This window comes from Molothrus ater, chromosome 28, assembly GCF_012460135.2.
Source record: "Molothrus ater isolate BHLD 08-10-18 breed brown headed cowbird chromosome 28, BPBGC_Mater_1.1, whole genome shotgun sequence".
In the NCBI taxonomy this organism is placed as follows: domain Eukaryota; kingdom Metazoa; phylum Chordata; class Aves; order Passeriformes; family Icteridae; genus Molothrus; species Molothrus ater.
The window spans coordinates 3,903,272-3,923,295 of NC_050505.2; the positions used below are offsets into that span (position 1 = coordinate 3,903,272).

Genomic DNA, 20,024 nt, shown 5'->3' on the forward strand with positions numbered 1-20,024 from the left:
ATCTGGGATGGACTGCAGGGCCAAGCAGTGAGCCAGGAACGAGGAACTGGGATGGAAGGGCTGGAATCTGACCTTGGCATTTGTGCAGTTTTCATTTTTGGTACAGAGCGGAATCATCAGAAGAACCACCCCCAGAAATGTGGGATGCTGAGTGGGGAGATCCTGGGCCACAGTGGGAAATATTTTGAATATTTAAAACTTAAATAACACCCGATGGTTGGCTCATGACTGACTTTATGAAGCACCGCCACCATTTTGGCAGCTGAAGTGGGATTTGGGCAGGGAGTTGTTCCCCAAATAACTGATGGGGGTTGTTTAGCACAGGGAGGGATGGAAATGGCACAAATATCCGAGTTTTAGGAGCTGTTAAAGCTGCTCAGAACAGTCCAGTACTGCCCTCTGAGCACCCTGAGTGTGCTGGGGCCAGAAATGGTCCCTGTGGGATCCTGGCCCTGCCCGGGGCATTCAATTCCTTGCAGCTTCTGGCTGAAGAGGCTCCCCAGAGGCAGCTCAGGGAGCTGCTGCTGCCCCTGCCCCTGTTCCACATCCCTCTGGCACCTTCCTGATGCCAACTGGGAATGGACCCAGCCCCGGTGAACTGGGAATGGACCCAACGAGTCCTGGTGAACTGGGAATGGACCCAGCCCCGGTGAACTGGGAATTAAACCAGTCCTGATGAACTGGGAATTAAACCAGTTCTGATGAACTGGGAATGGAACCAGCCCTGGTGAACTGGGAATGAAACCAGCACTGGGGAATCAACCCAGCCCTGGTGAACTGGGAATTAAACCAGTCCTGATGAACTGGGAATTAAACCAGTTCTGATGAACTGGGAATGGACCCAGCCCCGGTGAACTGGGAATGGACCCAACGAGTCCTGGTGAACTGGGAATGGACCCAGCCCCGGTGAACTGGGAATTAAACCAGTCCTGATGAACTGGGAATTAAACCAGTTCTGATGAACTCGGAATTAAACCAGTCCTGATGAACTGGGAATTAAACCAGTTCTGATGAACTGGGAATGGAACCAGCCCTGGTGAACTGGGAATGAAACCAGCACTGGGGAATCAACCCAGCCCTGGTGAACTGGGAATTAAACCAGTTCTGATGAACTGGGAATAAACCCAACCCTAATGAATTGGGAATAAACCCAACCCTGGTAAACTGGGAATGAATCCAGCCCTGATGAACTGGGAATTGACCCAACCTTGGTGAATTGGGAATGAAACCAGCACTGGGGAATCAACCCAGCTCTGGTGAACTGGGAATGAACCAAATCCTGGTGAACTGGGAATGAACTCAGCCCTTGGGAATCAACCCAGCCCTGGTGAACTGGGAATAAACTCAACCCTGGTGAACTGGGAGTGAATCCAGCCCTGGTGAACTGGGAATAAACCCAATCCTGGTGACCTGGGGATGAATCCAGCCCTGGTGAACAGGGAATGAATCCAGCCCTGGGGAATCAACCCAGCCCTGGTGAACTGGGAATTAACCCAGCCCTGGTAAACTGGGAATAAACCCAATCCTGGTGACCTGGGAATTAACCCAGGTCTGATGAACTGGGAATGAACCCAACCCTGGGGAATCAACCCAGTTGTGATAACTGGGAATGAAACCAGCCCTGGTGAACTGGGAATAAACCCAATCCTGGTGAACTGGAAGTGAAAACAGCCCTGGGGAATCAACCCAGCCCTGGTGAACTGGGAATGAACCCAATCCTGGTGAACTGGGAGTGAAAACAGCCCTTGGGAATCAATCCAGCCCTGGTGAACTGGGAATTAACTCAGCCCTGGTAAACTGGGAATAAACCCAATCCTGGTGACCTGGGAATCAACCCAGTCATGATAACTGGGAATGAAACCAGCCCTGGTGAACTGGGAATTGCTCCAGCCCTGGTGAATGGGGAATAAACCCAGCCCTGGTGAACTGAGAATTCCAGCCATGGTAAACTGGGAATTGCTCCAGCCCTGGTGAACTGGGAATTGCTCCAGCCCTGGTGAACTGGGAATTGCTCCAGCCCTGGCTCCGGAGGTGACCCCTGAGAGGTGGCACAGCCCGGGTCCCACCCTGGCTCCAGGGCTGGACCCTGCAGGATCCTGGCTCCTGCTGCGAGAGCCACGGGAGAGGAGCTCAGGAGGAAAAAGGTGTCACTGATTCTGCATCTTCAGTTCTGCCCTCTTTATCAAAGTCGGTGTTTTTCTGACTAAAAGGCACTTGGATTTAGAAAGAAAAAAATTACAGGCTGCGAGGCAGGGGATTAACCCTGTCCCAGCCACAGCAGGACACGGAGTGTTTACATTTGGAGTTGCTGCCTGCAGTCAAATCAAACGCCTTTTGTGGGGATGATCGGTGTGATCACAGCCCCTGCGCCCTGCAATCACTTTTCACCTGCGAACCTTCCTTTTCCTGCCTCCCCTCCCCCGGGAATACAGGGGGAAAAAAAAAAAAGAAAAAAGAAAAAAGAACAGTTTAGAATTTGCCCAAGCCAAACACACAGGTCAGGTGGATTAGAGCAAGCTCAGGTTGGCAAATCCCAAAGGGGAGCAGATGTTTTGTTTGGCGTCTCTGCCCGAAAATCCCACGCCATAAACATTCCATAATCCAGGGGGAGACGGAGGGAGCCCGGCAGGGGAGGACGGTGGGCAAAGGCAATGCTGTGTCTTTAATTTTCTTTTCCGAGAGCGGAGCGAAGTCTGCAGAGCCATGACAGCCTCACTTGTTCAGCCTTTAGTGCGCGCTGGGTTTTCTCCAGTGGAGGGCACTCGGTGCTCCACAAACTCCATCCTCGGCACCCGCCAGCTCCGGAGCATCATCGCTCTCTGGAAAGCCTCGGAATTAGACGAGAGCTGCCTCTCAGCACAGCTACAAAACACTTTAAACCCGACCAGCTAAATGGAATAAACCGAGCCTGCGGGGGCTGCTGAGCCGGGCTCTGGCACAGCACGGGAGGCCCTGCGGAGGATGGATCGCTGTGCCCGGCCATGGCAAGAGGCAGCGGCACAATGAGGGATGCCAGGCGCCGGCAGAGCTTCGCTCCTTCCTCCCAGAGAAGTTGGTTCGTCTGCATCTCCTGCTCTGGCTTTTCTTTAAAAAAAATCGCCACTTAACGCCGCCGCTCCTCTGATGACTTCCACAATGGCTCTCAGAGCTTAGAGTCCCTCCCTACCCCCCCACACTCCCCCCATCCTTCGTCCTGTCTTCCCCACCCCCAACCCCTTTCCCTTATCCTTTCCCTTCCCTCATCCCCCCCCCAAAAAAAATTCCGGCTGCTCCTCTCCGGGGAACTTTGTGGGGTTCCTGGCAGGCAGGGCTGGATGGCGGCGGGGCGAGCGGCAGCGACGTGAAGATGCTGATGGTTTAAAGAGGGAGAAAGAGGCGAGGGGGAAAAGCCAAAAAAAAAAAAAATTTAAAAAGGGGGGAAGAGAGAGGAGAAAACATCTGGAGGAAGGCGAAGGAGGACGTTATTGATGACAAAAGGATGGGTGAGTGAACTTTTCGTGGTTTGTTGGCTGGCACAGCTGCAGCTGTGGGGTGGGTTTTGCAGCTGGATTATTCGGCGGTGGCGGTGGCGGCGGGGACGGGGAGGGGGGGGCACCGGGAGCAGCAGCCAGCGGCGCATTCCGCTGTGCCAGGTGACTCACGGCGCTCGAAAATCGCCTTTTTAGCCCTTGTCCCCCCCCTCCGGGCACACACACACACGCACACACGCACACCTTTCCTCCCGCAGTGGCACCCACGGGTGCTGGGTTCCTCAAATCCCACCCCCGCACCTGCAGGGCACCTTTGGGGTCCCGACCCCCCCCCAAAATCCCTGGCGGCTTCGCCTCCTGATCCCCCTCCCGGCACCATCCGGGCTGGCTTGGACACTTTGCGGGATGTGGGAAGCCAAGGGGAGTTGTTTGCATGGGGGGGGGGTTCGGAAGAGGCTGAAAAGATGCCCCTGGTGCCTCTGCTACATCTCCAGCAGTCATTTGGCAGTCGGGGGTTTTTTTGGAGTGTGACAGGTTTTATTCCCCTCCTTCCTTCCTTCTTTCCTTCCCCCCCCCCCATCCCCAGCCCCCGAGTCTGTAACAGCCAGAACATATTTCTAGCTGGCTGCTGCTGGCAAAGAGGAAAAAAAAAAATGAGCAAAAAAAAAAAAAAAAAAAAAAGAGAGAATTTAAATCACAAATCTACCCATTAAAGTGGAAGGCAGGGGCATTCTAGATCAGGAATTGTTTTTGCAGGTTGTCCTTTGGTTTAGAATTGGATTAAAGACCTGCAACACTGGGTTGGTTCTCTGTTTGTGTGTGTGTGTGTGTGACAAATCATAAAGTGATTATTTATCAAGGAGATATGAGCCTTTGAAATATTTCCTGTTGGAAGAATGCATTTTCATTCTCAGCAAGACTGCAACTCCGGAGGCAGCAGCCCTAAAATTATTCCAGGCGTGCAGATGGGTGTTGGGGGTTCTGACACCCCCTCCACACCCTCTCATAATTATTCAGGATTCCATATATTCCATTGTTACATATGTCCTCACATCCAGAGCTTCTGCTGCATGACAAACATGACATCTTAAAGGCAAACCCTTAAAATCAGTCAGGAGAGGGGAATTGAAAGAGAAAAATCCCCCTTTAAACTTTCTGTGTTTGCTGCCCTCTGGAAGAGCTGGGGTGGGTATTCTCATCATCTCCTGGATTAATTCAAATTAATGACTGTTTAGGTATTCACAGCCATTTGTGGATGAATTAAGTGAACACGGGTTAAGGTTCATTTGAAAGGAACACATCTCCTACCTTTACCTGGCACTGGGGTCCCGCGCCAGCATTTCTGGTACACTTCTCTGCATGGACAAACTTTGTTTCTCTGCATCTGTTTCTGTATTTTAGGTACATAAAACTCACGAGTTTTACTTAAACCTACTCCTAAACCAGAATCGCTCAGTGCAAAAAGTAAAAGCTTCACTTAGTGCCTCATTTTACAATAAATGCAGGGTTATAAAGGTGGATCAAACTTCATGAGGAGTAGATTTCCCTGTTTCTGAGGTAATTTTGGGGGGATTAGACTTGCAGTTGCTTTCCTTGAGGAGCACGTAGGAGCAGGAGCTCTGGCTCATTTCCTCTCCAGCACTCTGGAGCATCCAGCACAGTGACTTGACAAATATGTTTATTGTTCAGACCTCAGCACAGAGCACTGAGGACACCCCAGCTCCTCAGAGAGCTGGAGGACAGGAGCACAGAGGGGAGGAACAGGCTCCTGGAGCTCCGGGGGAACCCTCGGGGTCGTCATGGTGCTTCTCTTTCAGCTATTCCCCACCTCAGCTGGGTCCTGAATTTGTTCGTGGGGAAAGTCCCAGGCTATGGGGTCAGAGAATTCCTTCAGGCCCATATTTCCCACCCCACTCAGGATTTTCCATGCCTGGGTCTACTCCTGGGTCAGGGATCTCATCAGCCCCTTCAGAAATCTCAGCCCTCATTCTGGAGAAGCTGCAGGCTTTATAGAGGAATCTTGCCAGATTAAATACCAGAAAGATGCTCTCTTTAATATTCAGGGGAAACTGAACATTCTCCAACGGGGAGGCAGCAGCTCCAGAGGAGAAGAAGGAAAGCAAAGGCTGAAAAGCCTCATCCCCTGCTCCTCCTCTAACAAACTGGGTGCATGAAAAACAAACAGGGGAGTCTGGTGGCAGTGGGGGCCACCAGATGAGAGATGGCCAGGCAGGCACTCCAAGGATGGAGATTTGCACCACAAAGAGACGAGGCAGGAGGCAAACAGGCTGTGTCCCAAATCCCCAAATCCCAGCTGGGCTCAGGCTGTCCCCGAGCCCCCAGTCACGTGGTCATCTGGTCATTTATGATGTGCTGATCTGGTCATTTGTCTGCAAGGCTTTCCAACGGTGTGGTGATCTGGTCATTTGTCTGCAAGGCTTTCCAGTGGTGTGGTGATCTGGTAATTTGTCTGCAAGGCTTTCCAACGGTGTGGTGATCTGGTAATTTATGACATGGTGATCTGGTCACTTATCTTTAAGGCTTTCCAATGATGTGGTGATCTGGTCATTTATCTGCAGGGCTTTTCAACTGAGTGGCAACCTGGTAATTTATTTGCAAGCCTTTCCAACAGTATGATGATCTGGTAATTTATTTGCAAGGCTTTCCAATGGTGTAGTGATCTGGTCATTTATCTTCAAGGCTTTCCAATGGCGTGGTGATCTGGTAGTTTATCTGCAAGGTTTTTCAGCGGGTGTGGTAATCTGGTCATTTATGACGTGGTAACCTGGTAATTTGTCTGCAAGGCTTTCCAGTGGTGTGGTGATCTGCTCATTTATCTGCAAGCCTTTCCAACAGTGTGGTAATCAGGTAATTTATCTGCAAGGCTTTCCAATGGTGTGGTAATCAGGTATTTTATCTGCAAGCCTTTCCAACGGTGTGGTAATCGGGTAATTTATCTGCAAGCCTTTCCAACAGCCCTTTTTCCTTTGGGATCTTGCAGGTTTCCATGTGATCAAGCAGCGGGGAGGCTCCAGGCTGCTGCTGGGGCTGCTCCCCCTGGCGCTGCTGGCGGGGCTGGCGGGAGCCCAGCGGGCCTGCCCCAAGAGCTGCCGCTGCGACGGCAAGATCGTGTACTGCGAGTCGCACGCCTTCCGCGACATCCCCCACAACATCTCCAGCGGCTCCCAGGGCCTGTCCCTGCGCTACAACAGCATCCAGAAGCTCAAATCCCACCAGTTCGCCGGCCTCAACCAGCTCATATGGCTCTACCTCGACCACAACTACATCAGCTCCGTGGACGAGGACGCCTTCCAGGGGATCCGCCGGCTGAAGGAGCTGATCCTGAGCTCCAACAAAATCACCCACCTGCACAACAAGACCTTCCACCCCGTGCCCAACCTCCGCAACCTGGACCTGTCCTACAACAAGCTGCAGGTGCTGCAGGCGGAGCAGTTCAAGGGGCTCCGCAAGCTGCTGATCCTGCACCTGAGGTCCAACTCGCTGAAAACGGTGCCCATCCGCGTTTTCCAGGACTGCCGCAACCTCGACTTCCTGGATTTGGGCTACAACCGCCTGCGGAGCTTGTCCCGCAACGCCTTCGCCGGCCTCCTGAAGCTGACGGAGCTCCACTTGGAGCACAACCAGTTTTCCAAGATCAATTTTGCCCACTTCCCGCGGCTCTTCAACCTCCGCTCCATCTACCTGCAGTGGAATAGGATCCGCTCCATCAGCCAGGGGTTGACGTGGACCTGGAGTTCCTTGCACAACTTGGATTTATCGGGCAACGACATCGCGGGCGTGGAGCCCGGCACCTTCCAGTGCCTGCCCAACCTGCAGAAGCTGAACCTGGATTCCAACAAACTCACCAACATCTCCCAGGAGACCATCAACACGTGGATCTCGCTCATCTCCATCACCCTGTCCGGGAATATGTGGGAATGTACTCGGAGCATTTGCCCCCTGTTTAATTGGCTTAAGAATTTCAAGGGAAATAAGGAGAGCACCATGATCTGCGCAGGCCCCAAACACATCCAGGGCGAGAAGGTGAGCGACGCTGTGGAAACCTACAACATCTGCGCCGAAATCCAGGTGGTGGCCACTGAAAGGTCCTACCAGGCTCCCAGAACCCCCCAGAGACCCGTGTTCATCCCCAAACCCACCGTGTCCAAACTGGAGAGCCACCAGCCGACGTCGGCGGCGCCGAGCCCTTCCGCGGACATCCCGACGCCCGCGGTGGAGCCGGAATACGAGCACGTGTCCTTCCACAAGATCATCGCGGGGAGCGTGGCCCTCTTCCTCTCCGTGGCCATGATCCTGCTGGTCATCTACGTGTCCTGGAAGCGCTACCCCGCCAGCATGAAGCAGCTCCAGCAGCACACGCTCATGAAGAGGCGCAGGAAAAAGGCGCGGGAGTCAGAGAGGCAAATGAACTCCCCTTTGCAGGAATATTACGTGGACTACAAGCCAACAAACTCTGAGACCATGGATGTATCCGTTAATGGATCTGGGCCCTGCACCTACACCATCTCTGGCTCCAGGGAATGCGAGGTATGAACCATGAATCCTCCTAAAACCATTTCAGCTGCTGGGAAGGAGAGGTAAATGTTTCTGAAGCTCTTGAGGTGTCTCTGAATGTGAGAAAGATTGATGAGATTTTGGGTTTTTGGGGTGTTTTGTTTTTTTGGGTTTTTTTTTGCCTGCGTCGGGGTTTGCTCTTGTGGAAGGTTCTCTGGTGTTAAATGACAACAGGCAGGGAAGGGATGGTGATTATTTTGAATAATTAAGACTTATTAAAAAAGCTATTAAGTTGGAGTCAACAACTGTGATAAAGGCATCTGGAGTGTTGTTCTCCTCCGGTTTGCACCCATTTGATGAGCTGTGGCTACAACAGAATCCTATTTTTAATGGATTGGTAGATGCAGAGGAGCTTAAGAGCCTTTTCTGGTTTAAAACTAAATATGGAAACCTCTTTTCTCCAGACCCCACATCAAATCTTGAGGGGTTTGTGGCCTGTTTAATGATAAAGCCAGAGATTTCCTGCATTTTTGGTCTGGTTCAGGAGCAAACCAGGGGACAACAGGACTGCAGCAGGATCTTGGAGTTGTTTTCCTGGAGCCAGCAGGAACACAGAGGCTCCTCTGGACTCGAGCCTTTGTCAAGCAGCGCGTTTGCAAATACCTGGGTTGGGAGAAGGGGATTCTTGGAGGGTTTAATTGCATTTCAGTGATCAGTGGAGGCTTAGACAGCACTGCTGGAGCTGATTCCCACAATCTTCAGGCCGTGTCGGGATTTGACTCAGCAACACGGGAAACACAATCAGGAAAAGCTCTCAGCACTTCTCTTCTGCTGTCCAGCTTTGCAAGGAGATTCCAAATTGCTCTGTTGCTCTCCTGCCAGAGACTCCACTGCTGTGGATGCAGGGGATGGGTTTGCTTGGAATGCTGCTGCTTGTTTAGACCTGGCAGAGGAGGATTTTCACAATTCCACTGCAGTCCTGCTCACTTAATCCTGCTTGTGATGTGGCACCAGGTGGACCTGGCTTCCTTGGTCGTGGATGTTCCACCTGAGAGTGTTTCATGCGCCTGTTGGGGTTTATTCCCACCCCTTTGTGCAGGCTGGGGTTGGCTGTGGGAATTGTGAGCCCTGGCTTTGGCACCCGGGTGCTGTGGGAGGTGTGGTGAGGATGAGCAGGGTGGGATCTGCAGTTCTGAGGTCTGGATTGTTCAAAACCCAATGTTTTGAATTGAATTTTGAACTTTGAACCCAATGCACTGACAATGGGAGAGGTTTCATATTTGGTACCTGGGGTCCCCAGGTGGTTTTGGACTGTGGAGTCTGAGGGGAAGGAAGGCAAATGCAGCAGTGACTTGGGGTTGCTTTCTCCGGAGCTGTGCTGTCTTCAGAACAGAAAACCACTTGCCACGTGCCTGTTGGTGATGGATCAGCTCCATTCATGTGCCTGTTGGGGTTTATTCCCACCCCTTTGTGCAGGCTGTGGGAATTGGGAGCCCTGGCTATGGCACCAGGGTGCTGTGGGAGGTGTGGTGAGGATGAGCAGGGTGGGATCTGCAGTTCTGAGGTCTGGATTGTTCAAAACCCAATGTTTTGAACTGAATTTTGAACTTTGAACCCAATGCGCTGACAATGGGAGAGGTTTCATATTCGGCACCTGGGGTCCCCAGGTGGTTTTGGACTGTGGAGTCTGAGGGGAAGGAAGAAAAATGCAGCAGTGATTTGGGGTTGCTTTCTCTGGAGCTGTGCTGTCTTCAGAACTGAAAACCACTTGCCACATCCCTGCCATTACTCCAGGAAAATACAGAATGGAGGTGTGAGGTTTGCTTTGTTCACTGTTGCCAGCACGAGTGGAAAGTGAGCGATGTTCAAGTAATTTTGAATTTTCCCCCTGGCTGTCACAAAGAGCATTAACCTGGCCTGGAAGGCTCTGTCCCCTTCACACTCAGGTTTAACACCCCTCAAGTTTCATTAGCTTGGCTAAAATGTTGTTTAATTTGGTGGGGAACAGCTGAGTGCGCACATGACAACTGAGAGCCCAGGCAATGCCACCACCGCCCCTGATGCATTTCGGATCTCGGAAGACAGGCATGATGTTTGGCAGGCTGGAATTCGGATAATTCAGATTATCCAGCGGGCAATTACAAGGTTCAGGAGCCCTCCCAGGTGCTGGAACGTGGGGCCAGCCTGGTGCAATTCCCCCAGGTGCTTGTGGCTGTTGCACACAGCATTAAACACCAGGGGACCCCAGCTCACCTGGCTTCCAGGTGCTGTGGCAGCACCAGAGCGGTTTCTGGGGTTTAATTTGGATTAAATCAACCCGATGGCAACGGTTTCTGCTTTTTTAATTTGGATTAAATTAAACTGGTGACAACTTTGCAGGACTGAGGGGGGGTTTGTGGTGTAAATCAGGCGGTGCAGGACACCCCAGAGCTGTGCCTGCCAGGTCACTCCGTGTCCTTATTGAACACCCAGTGGCTCTTTGCAATGCACTAATAAAATCTAGAGAATAATGAAGACTTCAGGAGGTGGAAAGCAGATCATTGAAGGCACATGTAGCAACCCAAAGCCCCCACTGAAATCCTGTCTTCAGCTTGGATTTGACATTCTGCGTCTCCATAGCTACAAGGTTCCACTTGTAAAAGGAGAGATATTCAGTGTACAGCACTTAAAAATGGTTAAAAAAAAATCCCTTGTAGAGTCTTCAGCAGGGGAAAGGGTTTGTGTTTGGTAAAAAAAAAAAAAAAAAAAAAAAGGGAAATGGAACCTCTCTTTATTTCCTAATTTACCCGTGCTTGTGGAAAAACTATTATTTTGTGCAGGTGTGATGCAGCTCAGGCCCATCCTCCCCCGGGGCTGCCTGGCTCATTCCCTGTGCTCAGCCTCAGCTTTCTCCCAAAAATAGAAGGCCTGAGAGGGGAGAGGAGTGCCTGGATACCTGTGTGAGGCCAGGCAGGCTCCAGGAGTCACTGACTGATTGATTTTACCTCTCCTAGCAATATTTTCCGAAGCATTTTCTGCTTTCGTGTGCTCACCCCCCTGTGCCTGGGGGCAGCTGAGGGTCCAGGAATGGTGTTGGTTTGGGAAAAGGTGATGGATCAGCTCCATTTGGACAGGGAAAGGGAAGGGATGTCTGATCAGACACTGGGGTGGGGTTTGGGGTCAGCTGAGCAGAGCTGGAACCTTCACAGGGATCATTTGGGGTGTGGAAGCATCCAGCTCATCTCATCCACAAACCACCGATTTTCCATGGCAGAGCTGGCCTGGGAATAATGCAGTGAGGCATTTCCACAGCTCTTCTCTCCACAGCAGCCCCAGGCATGGTGCTGCTTTAAAATTCTGTGAGGTTTGGAGCATCCAGCAGGGGCCCAGAGGTGAGAGCTGCTCTGTGGGGCTGCATTTCCCAGTCCCTGCTCCAGGAATGATTCCCCGCGCTGGGAATGAGAGAGGGAGAGAGCCAAAGGCAGGCAGGAGTGACTTTGGCAGCAGTGGCGTTATAATCACTGACACCTGGGCTCTCTGCTCAGTCTCTTGGCAGGGCTGGCTGTAATAACTGGATGCTCCCAATTTGGGCTCTGGCCATCCAGTTTAGCAGAGTGCTGCTCCCTCAGCCTGGGGTTTGCTTTGTGCAAATCTCCCTCCCTCTCACCCTCCCGTTCATTTTGTGCATTTGCCGGAGATCTGGAAGCTGTAAAAAGGGATTTCACAAAGGCAGCTCTGGTATTCTGTATTTCGTGCATATCACACTCGCAGGAAAGCTGAGAGTGGCTGGCTGGGAAGGTGCTGTGGGGAAGAAGGAAAATGTTTAAATGTTTCTGTCTCCTGGAAGGTCATTGCTGTCCCCTTTCCCAGGCTGGCAGGGACAGAACAAACAAGAGGCAGACAGGTGAGCAGCTTTTTTGTGTCAACTGAGCGCCACGAGGTCGCTTTTTACACCTCTCCTTCTCCATGTCTGGCCGCACCCCGCGGTGGATAAACAGCCACCTGCTCGCTCGCAGGGACAGCTCTGCTGGGCTTTCCACAGGGCTGCGTGGTGTCACTTGTGCTCACGGCTTTCAAACCAGGCACTCAGCATCCCCTTCAGCCGGAATTCTGCTCCTTCCCCTCTCTCCACTGGGAGGAAGTGCATTGAGGAAGGAATGAAAGACGGGCAGGCCTGGTGGGCTCTGGTGGGCTGCTGCAGACCCTCTGCTGAGCCTGATTTAAGGGAAATGTTGACACGCTGGGTTTTATTATTTATTTATTAAACGTTGTGGAGTTGACACGCTGGTTTTCATTATTTATTTATTTATTTATTTATTTATTTATTAAACGTCGTGGAGTTGACATGCTGGGTTTTATTATTTATTTATTTATTTATTTATTTATTTATTAAACATCATGCTGTTGACATGCTGGGTTTTATTATTTATTTATTTATTTATTTATTGAACATCATGCTGTTGACATGTGGGGGGTTTCTTTAATTAATTAATTTATTTATTTATTTATTAAACACCATGGAGTTGACATGCTGGTTCTTATTATTTATTATTTATTTATTTATTAAACACCATGGAGTTGACATGCTGGTTCTTATTATTTCTTTATTTCTTTATTTATTAAACACCATGGAGTTGACATGCTGGTTTTTATTATTTATTTATTTATTTATTTATTTATTTATTTATTTATTTATTTAACACCGTGGTGCTGCTTGGAACAAGAGGATAAACCAGAACAGTTCCCATCTCCAGAGAGGGTTGAGGGTGAGGTTCCAGTTCTTTAGCTCAGATTAAAAAGGGGTGCCCTGGGGGCTCAGCCTGAGCTCAGGGGGTTTTTGGGACCTCATGGGAGAAATCACTCCTGAATTTTACTTTTTTAAAAATTCGCTGCTTGAATTTTACATTTTAAAAAAAATTCTTTTTAAGAGCAGCGGTTGGGTTTCCTGTGGTCATCAGCCCGAGAGGTTTGAGAGGAATGCTGAGCAGGGACCCCATGGCTGAGGGGTGTGAGCTCACCAGAGCTGAGGGGACTGGAAAGGGAGGGATTCCCACAGCTGGGACATTGCAAAGAGCTCACCTGGGAGGTGAGGAGTGAGCAAAATGGGAGAAGAAACTCCTCGTGAACCCTCTGTGCTCACTGCAGGGCCAAACACCGGGGTTTCTTTGCTGTGACTCTTGTGGGACGCAGGAGGATGAGCACTGTCAGCCACACTGCTCTGCTCCCTTCTGTGGCTCCTTCTCCCCTCTCTTCTCCCAGCCCTCTGTGACTCTGGAACCCAGAAATACCCAAAATACAGCCCAAATTTCTGTTGGGCTGGAAATTGAGGGTGAACCAGCCCAAGGGAAGGGTCCTAAGCCCTGGGTTTGTATGGGGAGAGTCAGGAAAGGGGAAGGGGACAGTGCTGCTCCTCAGGGCTCTGCCCGTGCCCAGAAGGGGCTCGGAGAAGGCACATTTTAGAAATAACTGAATTATAAAATGGTTTGGATGGAAGGAGCCTTCAAGGTCACCCAGTGCCACCCCCTGACATGGGCAGGAGCCCTTCCACAGCTGCTCCAACCCATCCATCCAACCTGGCCTTGGACATTCTGGCTGCTCCAACCCATCCTTGGACATTGTGGCTGCTCCAAGCCCCAACCTCTCCTTGGATGTTCCAGAGATGGGGCAGTTTTTACCCCTCTGAGCCTTTCCTTGCCCTCGGCGTTGCAAACACAACCCCAGACTGTGGGGCGGTGTGCTGGAGAGGCACCAGTGATGCAGCAAGAAAATGCACGGGGGCAAAATTTCCCTGCTCAGCACTTGTGAAGTGTGAGAGTTCCCAAAGACGTTCCCAAAATGGAGCGGCCGCGTTTCCGGCGGAGCTGAGCCAGCTGTGCCTCCTGCAGCAATTGAGGGCTGCAGATTGGGGAAAATTTGGAAAGGAAATGCAGGAGGATGTGGAACACTTGTGAAACTCTTACTTGGTGCTTCCTCTGGTGCCTGGCTGAGAGAGGAGCTGAGCAGGAATTTGGGCTGCTGGGACCTTGGGATTGGAATTGTTCTGGGGTAACGCAGAGCTCAGAGGGAAAGGAAGGAGCTGAACTCACCTCTCCCGAATTCTCCCCTGAGCAGAGGCCAGGCATTGCATTTGCTGCATTAGGTCTTGTCCTGAGGCTTGACAGCTCATTAACAGAGCTCTGTAATTGCAATGTGGAGTCACAGAATCCCAGAATCCCAGGATGATGAGGTTGGCAGAGACCTCTGAGATCGTTCAGTCCAACCTGTGCCCTCACACCTCACCCAGACTATAGCACCCAGTGCCATGTCCAGGCTTTTTTGAAACACACCCAGAGACGGTGATTCCACCACCTCCCTGGGAAGAGCATTCCAGTGCTTTATTATTCTTTTGGTGAAAAACTTTTCCCCAATATCCAACCTATCCCTTCCCTGCCGTAGCTTGAGGCTGTACCCTCTGGTTCTGTCAGTGCTGCCCAGTGGAAGAGACCAACAGGTTGGATATTAGGAAAAAAAATTTCACTGAAAGAAAGGCCCCAGCTTTCCCTGGACTTGCTCCAGGTACCATTGGAATTCTCAGCCTGGCCTGGTGGGAGCTTCCAGCACTTATAGAGCAGGAGGTTCTTTGTAATTTTTATTTTCCTCCGTGTAAACTGTGGTTAAGATTTTCCTTTATGCTGCTTGTGTGTTGATCCAGTCAAGGAGCAATTGCTGGTGAAATATGGAAGAAGTGGGATTTTCCTTTATGTTACTTAGGTGTTAATCCATTTAAAAAACAATAGATGGTTAAAGAAGGCAAGAATGATGTGTGTTTGGGCAGCAGCTGACAGCTCCCAGCTTTAATCACTGCATGGAAACACCAAAGGAGTCATTTTTTTGTGTTTGGGAGAACAGGACACAGCAAATAATCTGAGCCAGAGAGAGGAAATGAGACCTGAAGTGTGATTTCCTTGGGCGAGTTGGCCAGGGCAGTGGGACAGACCAGGATTTGGGAATCCTTTGGCAATACCCTGGGTATGGGTGCTCCAGCTCTCAGTTCAGCCCAAGGTTAAGCCAAGGTTAAGCCAAGGTTAGGCCTCCAGGGCACCATGCCAAGGACACAGTGCCAAGCAGGTCCTTCCACTCTCATCCACCCAAACCCCATTTTCCCAGGTTTTTCCAACACACCAAAGGTGTCTTTGATGAAGAGACTTCAGTTCTGTGGTTTTGCTCATTTTCGGTCCATCCTCATTAAAAATCAGCTTCTCCTTCTGTGGGATGGCCCCTGACAGCCCTGCTGATTCCTCCCATCCTTCACTGCCACAGCCATGTGGATTATCTTGGGACGTGATGGATGCTCTGAAAGGAACCAACAAGGCCATCAAAGCCCTGCCCTGGCTCGGCCGGCATTTCTAAATCATCCTGGGCCTGAAATGCGCCGCTTCTTAAATTTAGAACGACGTGATTGCCTCAAAGCCTCTCCATGTGTTAATTAAATCATCATAATTGTGGTTTCTGGAGACCCACAGGTTATAAATAGTTTTCCTTCTCCCCCATCCTGCAATAATTGGTGGGAATGATGGGCAAACCAGGCATTGTTTAACTGTGCCTCTGACACTGCTCTTCCCATCCCAACCCCATTTCTCGGGCGGGGACTTGATTGTCCTGAAATAATCAGCAGTGTCATCCTCAAAGGCTGCTTAATTGCCAGGCGCTTCCCACATTTTGGGACAAGGAGAGAAGTGCTTTTCGTCATTACCCCGTTAATTTAGGCTGGAGGGGAGGTCAGGAGCTCCGAGGTCGGGGCAGAGGTTCCGCGTACAGGGCACTCTGAATCAACACTGACATATTTTAGTCGTGGTTTTACACCCATCTATCCTTCCTTCTCCGAGATTTTGTGGAAATAGAACACAAAATATCTGTTCTTGGTGTTCTGAGCGTCGTTTTCCTCTGTGGCTGCCATGGAATGGTTTGGGTGGGAAGGGACCTTAAATCCCATCCAGTGTCAGGGACACCTCCCCCTGTCCCAGGGGGCTCCAGCCTGGCCTTGGGCACTGCCAGGGATCCAGGGGCAGCCACAGCAAATCTGGGAATTCCATCCCAGCCCCTCTCCCAATATTTCTTCCCAAAATCCCATCCCAAACCTGCCCATGGAATCCTGGAATGGTTTGGGTTGGAGGAGACCCCAAAGCCCATCCAGCCCCACCATGGGTCCCACAGCTCCCCCTGTCCCAGGTGGCTCCAGCCTGGCCTTGGGCACTGCCAGGGATCCACAGCTGCTCTGGGAATTCCATCCCAGCCCCTCCTGACCCTCACAGCCAGGAATTCCTTCCCAAAATCCCGTCCAAAGCAGCACATGGAATCCCGGATTGATTTGGGTTGGAGGAGACCCCAAAGCTCAGCTGCTCCCACCATGGGTCCCACACTTTCCGCTATCCCAGGTTGCTCCAAGCCCCATCCAGCCTGGCCTTGGGGCCTTGGGCACTCCCAGGGATCCAGGGGCAGCCACAGCTCTAAATCCCTTTAAAGTTTATGCCTCAGCTGCTCTTCAGAAGAAGAAAAGCAAAGCAAGGCCGTGTTGACTTTCATTAGAACCCGAGCACTGCCACCAGCCCTTGAACCTTTGAAAATCCCTCCTGTCTGTCTGTCCCTGCCCTCCCCTCCACTTACAGGGGTGCCCTGCCTTTCTCTGGAGCAGGGCTGGGCTTTGGCTGCTGCTGCTGCATGAAAGGGAAAAGCAGAATTGTCGGGAGCCTCCAGGGCCTCCAGCTGTGCCTGTTTTGTTCCTGCCATAAAAGCCAGCCTGAAGAGCTCTGCTTTGTCTTGGGGAGGCATTAGCACAAGGCTGTTTGGTGCTTTTTAAACCTCCATCCCATATTCAGATGCAAGACAGGCTGACTTAGAGCCACTCAGGTGCTGCCTCATCCCCGGAGTGAAATCGAACTATTTCAATGGAAATTTCGCAGCCATTTCTTCCCCCCCAGAGTTGTAATTTTCTTTCTCAGAGCCTCTAAATCACACGTTAGGCTGCTGGCTTTAAAAGCCACATCAATGTCACTTGTGAAGGCAAATGAAGGCAGAGCTTGGTTGCTCTGCAGTGGGAACACAAATTGTACAAATCAGGAAAGGAAGGAGCCCACCGGCGATTTTGAATTATGAGAAATTTGTATTTGAAAACAAAATCTATGGGTATTTTCTTTGGTGCCATTGCTTTGTTGAATATATTAAGGGTCCCAGTGTGTATAAATTCCTCAACAATCTGAGGAACTGATTAACCTCTCTCCGGTTATGATTAGCTCCCAAATTTATTCTATTAATTTTCGAGAGCGAGGTCTGGACTCTGTTGTTTTGCTGTAAAAGGTGAGTGGAATTAATGTTGCCTCGATGAGTTTTCCATGGAGGTGATAAGGAAAAGAAGGGGAAAATTTCGTATTTCCCTGATATTTGGCCATGAGTCTCACAAAGGTATTGGTGTAGTGAATGTGTATCTGCCCATGGCAGGGCAATGGCACTGGGTGGGCTTTGAAGTCCTTCCCAACCCGAACCATTCCAGGATTTTCTGAGTCCAACTAAAAAAATGGGAGTGGGGCAGAGGAATTTCCCCACCTGCTTTGCCACTTTATCCATCCAGGGCCACCCAAATTACAAATTTTGCTGTTTCCACCACCAGTATTTCTAAAAGGTGCCTCCAGAGAGCCACTTGAGGACTCGCAGAGCAAACTCCACTTCCCTGATAATTTGTTCCAAAGGTTAATAACCTCCGCAGCACGAAATAACTCGTCCAGCTGCTAAAATCATCCCTTTCTCCAGCGTGGCATTGAGCTCATCTGGGAGCAGGAAGGATCTGGGGTTTGATTTGTGGTTCAGGAGAGCCCTGGAGATTTGCACATGGAAACAGCCCTCTCCTCAGCAAAATCCCATTTTCATGGAATCATTCCGGGAAAATCGACATTTATCCCTGCTGCTGATAAAAAATTCCCAGTCTGGCTCTGCTTCTCGTGCTCCTTTTTTGACTCAGTCCATGCCTTGGGCCTGCCTTGTTCCCAGATTTTCCCTTCAAGGACCTTCTCTTCAGCTCTCTTGGACCAAAAGAAGGAACCTCCATGACATCTCCACATTTCTCTCTGTGGAACACTGACCATCATCTTGAGGGGACAGTATTAAAATTATGGATGTCTTTCCATGCTGTGAAATGCCATTTAAGGTCAAATACCATTTAAATACCATTTAAAGTAGTGCAATTTACATTCCCGTTAAGCTGGAAGTCACCAAAAGCCTCATGCGTGCAAAAATCACTGTAAACCAAGCTCAGGAACCTGTTATTACATTCTCAGATTGGTGATTAAGATTAAGTCACCAAAAAGTCTCATGGAAGTCACCAAAAGCCTCATGAATGCAAAAATCACTGCAAACCAAGCTCAGGAACCTGTTATTAAATTCTCAGCTTAGTGGGGATTCTGGAATTTGTTTCCTTTCCCACTCAGAGTAATTTAACAAATTATTAAATATCAAAAACAGCCTGAAGAAAAGAATCTGTGACCACCCAGGTCCCAAATGTGGGGAGGTTTTGGCCTCACCCGCACAGATTTTTGCAGTTTTGCTTTTGGCCTCCTGTTCCTGTGGGGATGTGATGATGATTATTTAACTCCACATCCATAAAAAAAAAAAACAGGCTCTGGAAGGATCAGGTTTATTCTGGAATAAGTAAATTCAAGAGCTTCTGTAAATTTAGGATTTTGGCAGCTGAGTGAGGGAAAAATGAAGGTGTTTGTCAAAGACCCCAGGCCTGCCCTGTCCTGCAGAATTAACAAATTCCTGGCTGTGGGGAGTTCATTGAAGATCCTTAAGGAGTCCAACAATTAATCCAGCTTTATTTCCTCCTTTAATTTGGGATGAGATGTGAAGGTGAAGCTGATGTCAGAAGACTGAGGAGTTTTGTCGTCTCTGCAGGCCGAAACCAGACAGGTTCTGTGAACATCTTTGTTTTTAGGACAGAAATATCCCCATTAAAACTCAGACCTGCACACTGGAAGGTGTTTGTTCCCAGGAAAACCCAACCAGCCACAGCCCTGGAGTGTTCCCATTCCTGTGGATGACTTCTGAGCAGAAAATTTCACTTTCAATAAATCCAGGACAGTTTTGGCCAGGGTTGCAAAAGGGGGATCTGGATATGCTGAGTTCTTTCTGCCTCCTTCCTCCCAGCAGTGGATAAAATTCCTTCCCCTTGGGGATGGATCCTTCAGAGACAGAACATTTCTAGAAAATAAATCCTCACCTGAAATCTGCCTTTTAGTTCGAGCCAGAGCAGCAGGTTAAATCACCACTAAGGAGAAAAACCAAGATCCAATAGGGGGAAAAAAAAAAAATTATTCCCTTTGACAATGTGTCAGATTAAAAAAAATTGAATGGATTTCTCTCCATTCCCAGCAAGAGTTAAATCCCTTTTCCACCAGGGGGTGGGGAGTGGCAGGACAGGTTTAATCTCTACAGTTCAAAAAAAGGAAAAGCCTTTGAGTGATTGAACTATTCCACGTTCACTGGTTTGAGTAATTATCAGTATTAACCCAAATTAGCAGCCTACAGCCGAATCCACGTCAAAGGAAATAAAATAAATTATAAACAAAACCCATCCAAACCCCGTAACTTTTCCCCTACCCATTTTTTTTTTGTGATTTTATGGTTTTTACAGCCCACCTCTGGCTGTTATTTCTCATCCTGACCTCATGGCCAGGTAAGACAAGGCAGGGCCTGGCCTCAATTCAAACTGAGAGCAGCAATTAATTAGTGGCTGTGTGTACATTTTGTAAGTGGTTTAAGGAGTGCTGGTTAAACATTGATGAATTTTAAAGCAGGATAAGCACATAAATAAGAGGTCACATGTGATTTCTGATCATTTCTTACAGCGTTGTATTAATTTTTTATTAATTCTGGAGAGCTGTTTACAAACTGCCTGGCACCAGCTGCAGCCAGAAAGCAAATAAAGCCCTCAGAAAAGGAGGGAGAACTCAACAAAAAATAAAACATTTCCCCCCTCCAGGGGTGTCAGGACGAAGCATTCAGGGAAAAAATAACAGGGTGGAACTGAGT

At 49.8% G+C, this 20,024-nt stretch overlaps 1 protein-coding gene across 2 annotated transcripts in view; it reads left to right on the forward strand.

Moving 5' to 3' along the window:
* The first annotated feature begins 2,520 nt into the window (after window positions 1-2,520).
* LRRTM4 (leucine rich repeat transmembrane neuronal 4) overlaps window positions 2,521-20,024 on the forward strand; it is a 132,974-nt gene continuing 115,470 nt past the window's right edge. Inside the window, exons 1-2 of one of the 2 annotated variants that reach the window (XM_036396597.2) lie at window positions 2,521-3,482; window positions 6,472-8,068. In XM_036396597.2, coding sequence (XP_036252490.1) covers window positions 3,479-3,482; window positions 6,472-8,024 — 1,557 coding nt within the window. In that variant the 5' untranslated portion in view covers window positions 2,521-3,478 and the 3' untranslated portion in view covers window positions 8,025-8,068. The remainder of the gene's footprint in view (window positions 3,483-6,471; window positions 8,069-20,024) is intronic. The other variant, XM_036396596.2, reaches the window with a different exon arrangement.